This window comes from Periplaneta americana, chromosome 8, assembly GCF_040183065.1.
Source record: "Periplaneta americana isolate PAMFEO1 chromosome 8, P.americana_PAMFEO1_priV1, whole genome shotgun sequence".
NCBI lineage: Eukaryota > Metazoa > Arthropoda > Insecta > Blattodea > Blattidae > Periplaneta > Periplaneta americana.
The window spans coordinates 62,804,144-62,819,146 of record NC_091124.1 but is presented as its reverse complement, the minus strand read 5'-3'; the positions used below and the strand labels follow the sequence as shown (position 1 = coordinate 62,819,146).

At 36.7% G+C, this 15,003-nt stretch overlaps 1 protein-coding gene across 1 annotated transcript; it reads right to left on the bottom strand.

The window, feature by feature from the left end:
• Positions 1–4,813: 4,813 nt before the first annotated feature.
• On the bottom strand, positions 4,814–10,681 carry LOC138704761 (centromere protein X-like). The gene is made up of 3 exons (XM_069832972.1): positions 10,401–10,681; positions 8,620–8,814; positions 4,814–5,080 (listed from the first exon to the last, which is right to left on the bottom strand). Exons 1-3 carry the CDS (start codon positions 10,437–10,439, stop codon positions 5,063–5,065), a joined length of 252 nt encoding a protein of 83 aa, XP_069689073.1. The 5' UTR covers positions 10,440–10,681; the 3' UTR covers positions 4,814–5,062.
• Between the last annotated feature and the right edge of the window lie 4,322 nt (positions 10,682–15,003).

The following is a 15,003-nucleotide window of genomic DNA, read 5'->3' as shown; positions in this document are numbered from 1 at the left end:
GTGTAGTAGACGAGATGAGATTGTAATTAACAAATAAGGCACAATGAAGAAAGGGTAAATATACTGATGCAAAGGTCGAATTTAACAGTTACCACATCAACTTACTTCAGACAGTTTGAAGCAATTCTCCAAGTATGAACTAATTAACTTTTCGTAGCAATCGAATTCTTCCAGTTTCAGGGTGTGCTTATTTGTTTTCAACTCTTCCACCATCCTTATGTCCTTTCCAGTTGCTACAAACAAGATATCTATAACATTCTCCATATGCTGATGCAGCTGTAAAAATGAAATCAATACTGTAAACATCAAAGAAGTCATTCATTGTTATGCACAGCTGTAAAAGCTTATGTTTACTTTAAAGTACAGTAAAACGGGGTGAATAGGAAAGCAAAGGTGAACAGGAACGAATTTGTGCTTTTTAAAATTTTTTTTTGTGTCAAAGAGTAAATATAATAATAAGAGTGTTTATGTTGTTATTTGTAACGAGTGAACAAATAAACATTCTAATTATTATATTTATTTTTTGACACAAAGAAATAAAAAGTATTAAAAATTTGTTCCTATTCGCCCCAGCATTTCTATTCACCCCATTTTACGGTAAATAAATTTCTATTTCACCCCATTTTATGGTAAATAAATTTCCATTTCACTATTATGGTGATGAAAGTACAATACTTTGATTTTCACGTTAATTCAATTCATTTCTTACAAATAAGTTATGGTACTTCTCTGACACATTTACATTTCCACTCTTCTAAATGAAGTTTGTCATTTCTGGATTTTCAAATATTGTTAATCTAAACCTGCAGTCCATTCAGTGTTTTATAATAATGGACAGGATCCATATTATGCAAATGCACATTTTTACTGGCTAATGGAAAGTAATGCAGAAACATTTTTATAAATGTTTTGAATGTCTGTGATGAAGATTAATTGTTTGGTCCTACAGAATATATGTCACTCAATTGAGTGCACTCCTTGTATAATGGCAGTTGATTTAATATATGTCGAACTTGGAGTCAGGCCACAAAAGGAAAAACACTGGAGGAGAAGAATTCGATCCGGTGCTATGGATTGGACTTCGATGTAGCTCAGCGGTTAGAGCATTTGGTACGTAGAACCAAGGACCCGGGTTCGATCCCCAGCACTGGAGCGAATTTTTATCCTCTAATAACCAATTGAAAGCATTACTCCAGACATTCCTGTCAGAGTGTGGACTGAAATTGAATATCATTATGACGTATGTTATGCTATTAATGGTGCACAATGAATTGAATTTAATGGAGGGGGGCACTATGACCCAGAATTGCAACCTGTTAAGATCTATTGCGCTGATCCTCTGGTGACGCATACCCAAATTCACACCGGCTGACTACACTAAGGTTCTCTATGTGCTCAGGTTTTGAGCAGGAAACCCCACTCGTCCCTAGGCCAGCACCTCCATGCATCGCCAGCCAGCATTCGGGAATGCTATGGGGTCCGCCACAAGTGTCACTATGGATTTTTTCAATGAAAAAATCCCAGACCTGATAAGGAATCGAACCTGGACCGCCTGCGTGACAGTCTGAAGGCTGACCATTGAGCCACCGCAGAGCTAATGGTACTTACTTACTTACAAATGACTTTTAAGGAACCCGAAGGTTCATTGCCGCCCTCACATAAGCCCGCCATCGGTCCCTATCCTGTGCACGGTTAATTCAGTCTCTATCATCATATCCCACCTCCCTCAAATCCATTTTAATATTATCCTCCCATCTACGTCTCAGCCTCCCCAAAGGTCTTTTTCCCTCCAGCCTCTCAACTAACACTCTATATGCATTTCTGGATTCGCCCATACGTGATACATGCCCTGCCCATCTCAAACATCTGGATTTAATGTTCCTAATTATGTCAGGTGAAGAATACAATGCGTGCAGTTCTACGTTGTGTAACTTTCTCCATTCTCCTGTAACTTCATCCCTCTTAGCCCCAAATATTTTCCTAAGAACCTTATTCTCAAACACCCTTACACTCTGTTCCTCTCTCAGAGTGAGAGTCCAAGTTTCACAACCATACAGAACAACCGGTAATATAACTATTTTATAAATTCTAACTTTCAGATTTTTTGACAGCAGATTAGATGATAAAAGCTTCTCAACCGAATAATAACACGCATTTCCCATATTTATTCTGTGTTTAATTTCCTCCCGAGTGTCATTTATATTTGTTACTGTTGCTCCAAGATATTTGAATTTTTCCACCTCTTTGAAGGATAAATCTCCAATTTTTATATTTCCATTTTGTACAATATTCTGATCACGAGACATAATTATATACTTTGTCTTTTCGGGATTTACTTCCAAACCGATCGCTTTACTTGCTTCAAGTAAAATTTCCATGTTTTCCCTAATCGTTTGTAGATTTTCTCCTAACATATTCACGTCATCCGCATTGACAAGAAGCTGATATAACCTGTTCAATTCCAAACCTTGCCTGTTATCCTGAACTTTCCTAATGGCACATTCTAGAGTGAAGTTAAAAAGTAAAGGTGATAGTGCATCTCCCTCCTTTAGCCCGCAGTGAATTGGAAAAGTATCAGATAGAAACTGGCCTATACGGACTCTGCTGTACGTTTCACTGAGACACATTTTAATTAATCAAAACTTAAACTTACTAATGTTGTTAGGAATCTTTTTAAGTTACCTATTAAAATAAAAGCACTTTCAATCTATTACACATCATACTTCACAGTAATCTCATGAAACCCTGTATAATGTATAGGATCATAATCTTTCTTCCTTCTTATTATCTTCCAGAATTAATTAATTTCGCATGCACATTATGTTAATTTTCATTCTTCCAAAAATATTTTCAGTACAGATTATTTAAAATGTACGATCTTTTAGGACCCAACACTGAACTGTAATTGGTAAATGATCCAACAGATAGGTTGCTCACCTTTTCCCTTATCATGGGGCTGATTTGCAGCTCCATATGTTGGATGTCTCTACATCCACGGCATGGACCAAAATACACTAAAACTTCGCACCGTGACAGTCTCAAATCTCATTTTTTTTATGAAACTCGGATATACAGCCAACAATTGTGTTGTCATATGAGTATCTGTCCTTTGCATAGAAAGAAAATACGTACAAATACATAGAATGAGCAACCTTGGGTAAACTCAAAGCCAACAGTTGTGCTCACAACTCAGAAAGATCCAATAACCATAATAACCAACTATTTGCAAACCTTAGGAATCCCAACTGAGGTTAAGCAGTAATCTTTGCAAGAAAATCTACTAGATTATGTTCATTATGATATTCATATAGATTTCCTAGAATCAGCTAATAAAAAATGGATTCACCTGATATTTTAAAACAACTGGCAATGGAAACTCTCAATGAGAAATACTGCTCAGACAAATACACTGACGGTTTGCTCATAATAGAAGAAGAAGGAGGAGTTGGAGCAGGCATCTACTGTGACAACAATTTTTCCATTACATCCCAATTGGCAAAACAAGACAGTTTTTGAAGGAGAAAGCCAAGCAATCCTATTTGCACTTACACAGTTACTACACAGACAGAATTTATTTGAAAAGGCAGTTATTCTAGTGGATTCGAAAACAGTAATACTGTGTGTTCAATTCAAAGTGTGTCATGGCTAGCTATATGCCGTCATGTGGCTAGTCGATGAGCCTAGAGAATTCAATCTTCCTACACTTCTGCAGAGGTGTATTACCTATATGCCAGAGAAGTTGCCTAGCAAGTACGGCGTTCATTCTGAAGAGTACTTATCGATACGTACGGTAACACCTGTAGTGGCAGGAATGTGAACTGTTTGGAAACACGTACTGAGGTGAGTTTTTTCTTACTGTCGGGATATGGGGAGAGGGTTAAAATGATTACTTACGTAGCCTATTTGTTGACATTAACTTCGACGGTCAACATGGACACGAAGCATTTGATTTGTATTGTGGAAAGTTGCCATACGCAACCGATGATAACAAGTACTCTGCGTACGACTTACCCGCGCAAAACACAGTTCGAAAGAGGTTATTGTAGTACACAGACCGTACAGACCGCCATCTGTTGCTACGACGTTCAAGTTATACCGTACACATTCTCAAGTTCAGATTGAACGCCTTGATTAATAAGCAACTTCTCTGACATAAAATCTTAAACTCGCTTCAAATCGCTGACTCACAACAGTGACGTCATGACACACTTTGAAATGAACACCCAGTACAAGCAATCTCTTCAAGGCAAAAACCAAAAACACGTACAATACAAGAAATAAAGAAACTCTTAACCCGAATTTGTAAACTCACACATATAGCAATACAGTGGATTCCTGCTCATGTAGTAATTCAGGGCAGTGAAATCGCTGATACTCTAGCAAAAAAAGATACAATTCTTTCCAAAACCAACAATATTCTGGATGCCCAAGAAATAAAATCACTTCTTAGGAGAAAGGCTCTGCAAAATTACAAAACTACAACTCAGAATTACACCAAAGATAAACAGTGGGCTAAAATACTTAAGAAGAATGGACAGTTGATAAACAAAAACCATGGAAAGAAGCAGTAGCAATATTTAGACTGAAGACAGGTCATGACTGTCTAGCAGCACACCTCTGCAAAATAAAGATCTTCACTTCAGAGGAGTGTACTCTCTGTCGACAGCCAGGGACTACAATGAATGCCGACCACCTCCTTACTGCAGGAAACTTGATGCTCAACAACAGCAGACAGCCAACTTGGCTAAATTGTACTGGACAGCAAGATTCCAAATGAACTAGAATATTTCAGTTGAAAGAAGAAGACAAAGAATGAGCAAACATTTATTTATTTTTTTTCTTAAAACTCGCAGAAATCAAACATACATTATAACTAGAAAGTTGTTCTTAATATGAAACAGTCTTCTGCATTTCATAATTTAAGAAAAATTATTTCATCTGTCCTTGACTTCGCCTATTCATTTGATTAAAAGTTTCGAAACCAAATAAGACAGTAAAAAAATAAGATTGCTTATTGTATTCAAAGTGGTTAATCATCAAATCCTCGGATGGTTTGATTATATCAGATAAAATCCAACATCTGAAACACAAAAATAAACACAGAAAGGATTAGTACAGTGTAAGTATTCAATTAGTAATGTAATTCTGTTGTATGTATTATCTTTTACAGGGCAGTGTAAAATAGTACATAGATTTCATTAAAATTGAATGTAGGTACTGAAACAATGGAAAAAACCATTTAGAAAAATATTATGAAGTTATCTAAAATCAAATAGACTAATTTGCATGCGTCACATTTAACTTTTACTTAACAAATAAGTAAAACACTAACACGAAATTTCAATTGACTTGTAATTTATGGCATAAGAGAGTAAAATAAGATTTTATCCATGAGTGGAAAGTTTGTTTGCCTGAGGTTTAGCCAAGGGTGATAATTTCCACAAGAGAATAACATTTATTTACCTACTCATTGCACACAATATATTAGGTATGCATTACTGGTATCTAAACCACACTAGGCCTATATAAGAATATTTTAATTTTAGTTTAACTTTAATTTTAAATTGTAGATCTATTTTGGTTGTGAAATAGTGACAATGAAAGCACGTCTGAACTTTATTGTTGGAAATGTGTTGATTGTCAATGGGACAGTGATTCAATAGTATATTATGTAACTAGTTTATAATGTTATACTTTACTGCAGTGGTTCCCAAACTATACGCAGTGGTACCCTAGAGCTTCTTGCTTGGTTCACAGGTTGCCATGAAACATTCCAGTATTTTCACTGAAATGAACTTAGCTCACGTGGTTTTAGTAGGACCATCAATGTGTTGATGTGATTATAGGAAGGACATCTAACGGACACTGTATAAACCACTGTTTTGCTTTCCAATACTATACTATACAACAGTGGTTTCCAAACTTTTTGAAGACGCAACCCACTTTTTTGCGAGACCTATGTTTGCGACCCTCCACTACGGTACCAGTACTTAAGTTAACCTGTAGAATCGAAAAATACAAATCCCTGGAAATTTTACTCAAAACCAGTGTAGGCTATATGTGGTCGACATCACTTCACAATAAGAAATTTAATTCATTCCAGTGTATTAAAGAATTCATGGGAAATTTAGCTACATAATTGAGGAGCGTTTTTGCAAAAGTCGATAGATGCAGAAATCAAGATTTTACAGAAATTACACTAAGTAACGGGATCTATCGAGTTTTGAAAAAAAACCTGGAAGGTTTGGTAGTCTCTACATACGGTATGAATCAAGTTTTGGTAAATCTGATTTCATAGATCGATTCCGGAGGTAGAAAACATACGATTCCATATGTAACTCACTTTCGAAAATTTCTGCATCTATTGACTTTTGCAAAAACGCTCCTCAATTATGATACGACAAATTATTATTATTTCTTTTTTACTTGGTTATTTAACGACGCTGTATTAACTACAAGGTTATTTAGCGTCGATGAGATTGGTAATAGCGAGATGGTATTTGGCGAGATGAGGCCAAGGATTCACCATAGATTACCTGACATTTGCCTTACGGTTGGGGAAAACCTCGGAGAAAACCCAACCAGGTAATCAGCCAAGCAGGAATCGAACCCGCGCCCGAACGCAACTCCGGATTGGCAAACAAGCGCCTTAGCCAACAGAGCTATGCCGGTGGCTCAAGATGACAAATTATGCTGAGTTTATTTACGCGGATATGCAATTAAGATTGCACAATTTTAAATAACAGTTTTTGGAGCATTTTCCCGAAGAAACTCAAAAGAATTACGAGTCACAGATCGATATTGAATCGTTTTTTAGACAGTTATATACATACGAAGTAAAAGTTAATTTAAATACGTACTTACTGATGGAATTTAAAACTATATTTTTTTTTCGCAGAGCGTGGACCAGTTTTGGATCAAAATGCAACAATATCTCGAGCTTGTAAAAGAAGCTCTCAATTTTTTTATAATATTCGCAACCTTGTCTTTACTCAAAATAATATTCTAGTCTGTAATTGTCATCAAAGCAGAAGCGAAAAATCTCACTGAACTTGAAATTCATACCACTGTATGTGTATCAAATACAGAGTTAAGATTTGAGAAACTACCTTCTGAAAAACATTTATCGCAATACTTACTTCTTACTTTATAGGCTAACTACTGAAATATCATTTTTATTTTTATGTTCAACGTTATGTTTATGTTTCTAAATACAAAATAAGTGTATGGTACCAAGAAGCTTTTTATTTTGTAAATCATCTCAGGACTCCCCTCAGCTCCATATACGACCTCCTGGGGGGTCACGACCCACACTTTGGGAACCGCTGCTATACAAAATAGGCAATTTCAAAATTTCAACAGAATCTAATAAACTTTCTAGTCACTGCAATGTAGAACACAGCTTTTTCTCAACTCTCTGTGCAGACAGACATGTGTGAATGTTGCTCTATGTATCAATGTGAATCTAGTATTCTAGGAACTGGTTTCATTCATTCAAAATTTTCTACCCAAGAGCAGGTCTTTCATTGCAAATCCAGCATTCTCCAATCTTTCCTCTTTTCCTCCTTCCTCTAAGTCTTTGTATACGATCCGTGTATCTTAGTATTGTCTATCATCTGATATCTTCTTCTGCCCCAAACTTTTCTCTCATTCACCATTCCTTCCAGTGCATCCTTCAGTAGAGTTTCTTCTTAGCCAGAGATCCAGCCAATTTCTTTTCCTCAATGTATGGCCTTTGTATATAAACAGCTGTCTCCATGGCCTTCATTTATTGAAAGTAGAACATTTTCTCTTGGCAACTCTGAGGGTGATTCAAAAACTAAGGTAACAAGAGCTCTCGCAGATGACATATTCCCCCCTCTTAGAATTTTCCACCAGAGCTGCAGCAGCAGACCTCAGTTTTATTACCCAGCCATTAGATGATGCATATGATGCGTCAGACCCTCGCAATATCAGTTGTAAAATGGCTCCATGCATGGAAACATGGTGTGAAAGTGCATTGTGTGATCTGGTTTTTGCATATAAAGGGCACTTCACCAGCAGAAATTCATCGTGAACTTGTTGAGGTGTATGATGCGAATGTCATGTCACAAAAACAGCATTTCCAGTGGAAGGTACTGGACCATCCTCCCTACAGCCCCGGCCAGTGATTTCCATCTGTTTGGACCATTGGAGAAGCACCTGGGTGTTAAGTGATTCAAAACCGAGCTCTTCAACAAGCTGTCATGACGTGACTTCAGGGATTTCTGGCTAAATGTTTTGGTCTACAGTTAGAACAAATGTTTGGACAAGCATGGCGACTACGTTGAAAAGTAATGCATACTAGTGCCCTACTACCGTGCATTGGTATATCTGCCTGTGAAATAAAGTTTGTCCATGAGGACTCTTGTTACCTTACTTTTTGAAGCATCCTCGTAAAATCTGTTTTTGAAAAGCACGTAGCTTAGCTCTTGAAAACTGTCACCAAAATAATTTTATTAACATTGCATTCAGATTTGTATTAGCCAGCAACAAGGGAGACATAATGTATATTTGAGCATTTATCAGGACCATCAGAATCTGAATGTGAATTGAATATTTTCAAGAGCAATATTTACAATACAGAAATGAGCCACTTACAAGTTGGGGCAATATCTTCTCAACATGTTCCACTTGTATCACTGACTGTTCTTCTACTTTAGCTTGTCTACATGCTCTTAGTATGGCCTCTGCAGTCATTGTACGAACCACTTCTGCTACCAACAGCAGTGTATCATCCATGATACGTGTTTTTGAATCTATGAAGTGAAGTTTCAGAATTTCCCTGAGGGCTTCCTGCAGAATAAAAAAAAGAGGGCATTTACAAATAGTTTTTAAAATCCTCAGAACACCTTTCTACACTCATAAAATGAGGCCATGTCCAGGTAAAAGAGGACGTCTGGCCACCCTAGCAGTTACGATGAGGGGATAGCTATGTGACATATCAGGTCTAGGTTACAATATAATTTTTTTCTATATTTGAACTTAACTCATTCTAGTAAATGAAACAAGCATATTTTTACACTCCTTCAAGTGCTTAGAGCTCTCTCCTCAGTCACACCAAATAACTTTAGTTACCATATTTACGAAAGTTTCACAATCACGCTAGGCTATGCCTTGCATATAAAAATCTGTGACAGATGAGGTTAGTCAAGGCTTTTGTTATGCCTTGAATATACGAATCTGTGCAAAATTTTCAAGCACTGGGCAAAGGCTGGTGATTTTTTTTGTTTTTGTTTTGAGATGCTGTCAATACTTGTCTGTAATAAGATATAATTTAATGGTGGATTTTCCCTTCCTAAGTCACCAGAACTGTGCGCTAGTTTCACAAATTATATTTTAAAGATCATGTAGGCCTATTTTTTGGCAATTTTTACGGCTACACTAGTGCTGTGTTGCTTCCCCGTACTTCGCTTATACACCTTCAACTGCTTAGACCTCTCTCCTCAGTTATATCAACATAACTTTGGTGACATTACAAAAGTTTCACGCTAGTATACAGTCAAGCTATGCCTTGCATCCCTGATCACAATATATTGCATAACGAATCTGTGGCAGGTTAGGTTAGTTTAGGCACCATTCTGTCATCCAAAAATACAATGTGCTTGTACAGATTCCCCCCCCCCCCCCCCGTAAGTTTACGCTTTTATAGATTCGACTTTTCATGAGTTTCGCTGGCGTTAATCTGCTACAAATAATGCATGTAACTTACAATTCGTCGTTGTTCCTGCAATAACTCCTATGTGCAAAATATAAAATTTTTCAGTAAAAAGAAAAAACACATTTATTCATCCTATGGCAGCCGTACATAGGAGACTGTGAATTCTTACATTTTCGAAACAAAGAAATATAATTACATATAGGAGATTTTATTATTTGCTGTAAGTTATCACTATTTAAGTTATTTAATAGAGCAAAAATCTGAAAATCGATAAATATGTCACATAAGAGTTATTGCAGGAACAACGAAGAATTGGAGAATTGAACAAGTAAGTTACCGGTATGAAAACATTTGTCGATTATTCATAAATCTCATTCTTTTTATAGGTTAAGTCAGTATATTATATTTGGTTCCCAGATTAAGAATTAGGATACATAGGTCTTTGTGCTTAGTGATCTCCTAGCGTTTTCATGATATAAGAAAAGTTATTATGTTTCTTCGTACATACACTAAATTTATTTCCTTTACATGAAAATCTGTCGCATATAGAGCAGGAATAGGCCTACGATGTACTGTAATTTACGTACAGCATTATGCAACTAACAAGTGCAACACTTACTTCATAATACACATGGGTTAGATAGATTATTGTGGAAAAGTTGTATAACATCTTTATTTATTTACTAAATTGTACAATAAATTAGAACTATTGCTAACTTACAATCTTAAAACTTCTTGTTTTCAAATTGTCCTTATCCATGCTTCGTATTCGTACTGTTCATTTGTATTATTTACATTCTTCTCACCCCTCTCGAATTTGTTTACAATCTTCCACAATGTTTCTAACTTTCCAATTCCAATGTCAAGTTTCAACAATACCGGTAATCGGTAATATACTGTACAAGAGTGTACCTGTCCTGTCACTTTTACTTTTGAAACAACGGCAGAAATTATAGTTGTTTGGAATAGTGTTGCCAACCCGAATCTTAAAAACCCGCTAATAAACAGTGCAGAAGCAGCTAAATTGCTCGATTGTTAATATAAAATGAGGTTATTTTGCCACTTTGAGTGCTAAAAAATACTAGCTAAATTTCTATATCAGCAATACAAATTTCATAAATTTTACCCGCTAAATTAACACTGAAAAACGCCAAGTCTAGCGAGAAAACTGCTGAATTGGCAAGATTTTCGAACAGTTCGAATGCGCAACGCAGGCATCCAGTTTTTTTAGTAGGTTATTTTACGACGCTGTATCAACATCTCAGGTTATTTAGCGTCTGAATGATATGAAGGTGATAATGACAGTGCATCCATTCGATAGCATCATACGGGCGCATCAGCAAATTTTACGCTATTGAAATATTTTAAAAGAACACTTTTTATCTTCTCAGAATAGAACCTACAGTACGATTATTTAGTTCTGACCGTCGCCGACAATGTGTCAGGAGAGTCCGGCAAGTTACGCCAAGGGGTGTTCGGGTTAGTCAGTGGCTTGCATTCAGAGCGAATGTTACGCAAACGGTAGAGCGGTATTTTTCCAGTACAGTTAGACTGTACTGCATTTCTTTACTGACCGCTCGTCTTATCTCTACTCCACAGCTCTCCCCACTACTCCTATTACTTCCCCTCTTCCGCATCGCCGAGCTGTCAGGACTAAATAATTGGTCTGTATTTATGTTTGAAAACAATTGTTTGATAATTACAATGGACATGAGAAAGAATCAAAGAAAGTACCTTGTTATGAAGACAAGGATAAGAAAAGGACATTACGATGAGAGAAAAGACTAGAAGCTTTTGAAATGTAGATATGGAGAAGAATGAAGCCTGTGAAATGGACAGACAGAATAGGAAATGAAGCTGTGCTAAGAAGAGTGGATGAAGAAAGAACAATGCTGAAACTGATCAGGAAGATAAAAAGAAATTGGTTGGGTCACTGGCTGAGAAGAAACTGTCTGCTGAAGGTTGCACTGGAAGGAATGATGAACAGGAGAACAGTTTGGGGCAGAAGATATCAGATGATAGACAACATCAAGATATATGGATAATTTGCAGAGACAAAGAGGAAGACAGAAAATAGGAAAGGTTGGAGAATTCTGGGTTTGCAGTGAAAGACCTGCTTTTGGGCAGAACACTGTGAATGAATGACTTAAAAGGATACAGTATTCTGACATTAATTTATTGCAAATACAAAGTTTGTTTCCTTTATAAGTGAAAGAAACATAATTTAACTCCTTCTAATTCTCAACCCTTCAATTTTAAGTTACAAGAATATGGCTTGTCACTCACGCCATAACTCTTTCTTACTTTTATGAAAATTTCAAATATTTTGTTATTTGGTAATAAATTAATATTATAATCATGTGTTATATTACTGTTTCTCTCCTCTTGTAGTTCAAATTATCCATTCCATTTTACCTGGGCGTTTCCTGGTCCAAGAGAAATCTGAGTAAGATCGAAATATTTCATTGTATTAGTGGATGTATTATTAATGTATCTGCTCTGCTTTTTCAACATATAGCTAACATGTATATCAAATCCTATAGGCTATCTCCGTTGGGGGTGCAATTTGAATAGTATATAAATTTATCATTTATGTAATGGGCGTAACTTGAGGATGAGACAATCTCGTTGCTTTATGCAGCATCACTCAGACTAGGACAATAGCAAAGTGCTGGAAACATTCCCACATACTCCCCTTTCCCAAATCAAAGATGCACTTGACCCTCTTTTTGATGTCACATAAAAATACGTTAATAGTATCAAAATTTTAGGCCGAAACTGACTGCAATTCTTTGCTTATTTAAGATAGATTGAATAAAATACTGGTACCAGTATTTTTTTAATGCAACCCAAATGTTATATTAATCTACTATCCTATGATGTTCATTCCACAAAACTAGACAGAACCACAATATGTAGGTAACTGTGAACAACGGCTGTTTTAAGAAAAAATATTCTGTTGGGACTGAAGTGTGCCCCTCCTTTAATATTCATTGTCTTTGTTATATCCTGTTTCTTTTCCTTTCATTACTTACGTTTCTTCCATGGGGTTACTTCTGCACCTAAAGATGACTTCATAACTAATACAACAATTCACGTGCTGAATTATTTTTCTCTGAGATGGCTTTTGCTCCATACTGTCAATCTACTACAGTTTAAAATTGTATGGATAAATGACTCCATAACTAATACAACAATTCACATGCTAAAGTATTTTTCTCTGGGGTGGCTTTTGCTGCATACTGCCAATCTACTACAGTTTAAAATTGTATGGATAAATGTTTCAAAATGATATGAATGGGATATTTGTAAATGCTACGTCCTGGCCAATGGCTGTTTTCACAAAAATAAGTCTTTGAACTATGGTTGTTTTATGAAAACCACTGAAAATTTCCACTCCTATAAAATAGGGCTATAGTGTTCCCCCCCCCCCCCACTAACAACTATTTCAGTAGATGGCTGCTACAATACACTCACCACATGCTTAATATCTCAAATTTGAATTTTTTGGACTATGGTTCTTTAAAAAAAAATAACCTTCAATTGATAAGAATCCTTACACCCATTGTACAAAGATATTACGCCATCCTGGTCATCCAAGATGTCAAGAGAGCCTTTGACACTGGATGAACACAGACATGTTTTTTCCATCCAAAACTCCGAAAGTAGTTCCTATAAAACTAGTCACAATACGAAACACTCAACTCCTGTTCTGTTGGAAACTCAGATATCTAGAAACAACACTTACCTTAAAATTGTCCTGGACCAAATTAGCAGAATAAACCTAGAAGAAATTTAACCTAGCGACCAAAGCAATAAACTATCTATGTGACCTCCATATGTAGCAAATGTTAGTTCAAAATAAAAATGTCACATAATGTACTCAATGTGGCCAACCTGCTCTCCAGATCTTACGCCCCTTAATTTTTCACTTCTGGGGTCAACTTAAGTTGCAGGTCTACAAGGAGAATTCTCCGGGACTCACAATATCTGCAAGCCTGCATCTTAGATGCTGTCATGTGACACTGGACATGATGCAGCATTTGCACTGAGCGTATTCCGAATCTCACTGGTGAGCAATCCGATGGCATCACGGTGTTCTGAATTCCACCGATGATGTCATTGATGCTCCACCGGTATCGCACCGGTGCCATCAACTTGCAGAGGTGGTGGCAGTCTCTATCAGCCGCCATCAGTGAATCTGATTGGTTCTTGTATAGGGCAGGAATTAGCAGACGAATAACATCGTGCACTGTTGTGTCATGGCGGTGCGTTCTGCTTTAGTTCTGCTGTATTGTTTGTAATGAGCACAACGTAAAAACAATATGTTAATGGCTTATGAGTGAACATGTCAACGGACCAGTTATTACTACCGGTTCAAGAAATAAATTGTTTATGCTATCTTTTCTTTGAACGAGATGGGAGTACGAAAATTTCGCAAGATTTTGCTAGTGTAGCACAGACAACAACTTGTACAGTCGCCATGACAGCCATCGATCCTTCCAGCAGTTTTGTTCCTTATTTCGCTGCAATGTGACGTCATTGATGCCACCAGACCGGTGAGATTTGGAATACGCTGACTGGAACTGGCCAGAATGCATTAACTTATGCCTGACTCTTGAAGGCCACTACATTGAGCATGTTCTAGCATGTTGATAAACAAGTACTCATATTTCGGAAGATGTTAATTTTAGGACTCATATTTATTAGACTTTTTTTTCTTGTTTTCATGACTACTACCACCTCTCAAAATATTTAATGCTCCGTTTTTAATGGAAATCAAATTTAGCATCTCCTATGAACAAGTAATCCTATCTCGGAAGATATTAATTTTAGACCATTTTTTTTCTTGATGAAGGATAGGTGGAGTGGAGAAAAATTCTCTCCGGCACTGGGATTTGAACCCAGGGCTTCGGCTCTATGTGCTGACACTCTATCCACTGAGCCACACCGGATTCCCATCCCGATGCCGGATTGAATTCTCTCAGTTTAAGCTCCACCACCTCTTAGGTGCCCTTAGGTTTTTCTGGTTTTAATGAATACCACCACTTCTCAAAATATTGAATACTTTCTTTTTAACACATGTGTGTTTTTAACATTCCTAACATCGGATAGGCTTACTTACAGCACTCCACTCTCCACCAACTAACATTTCTACCAGCATTAATTATATTATAGATGTTCTTATGATATTGTAATTTTTATGTACAGAAATGGCTGTAGAGAGCATCCTGCGAGTGTAAGACCCTATAATGGCCACTGGCTCTGAGCAATGCAAAATGCGAAGTTAGCTTGCTTGGTCCCAAGCCACTAGCCTGGAGATT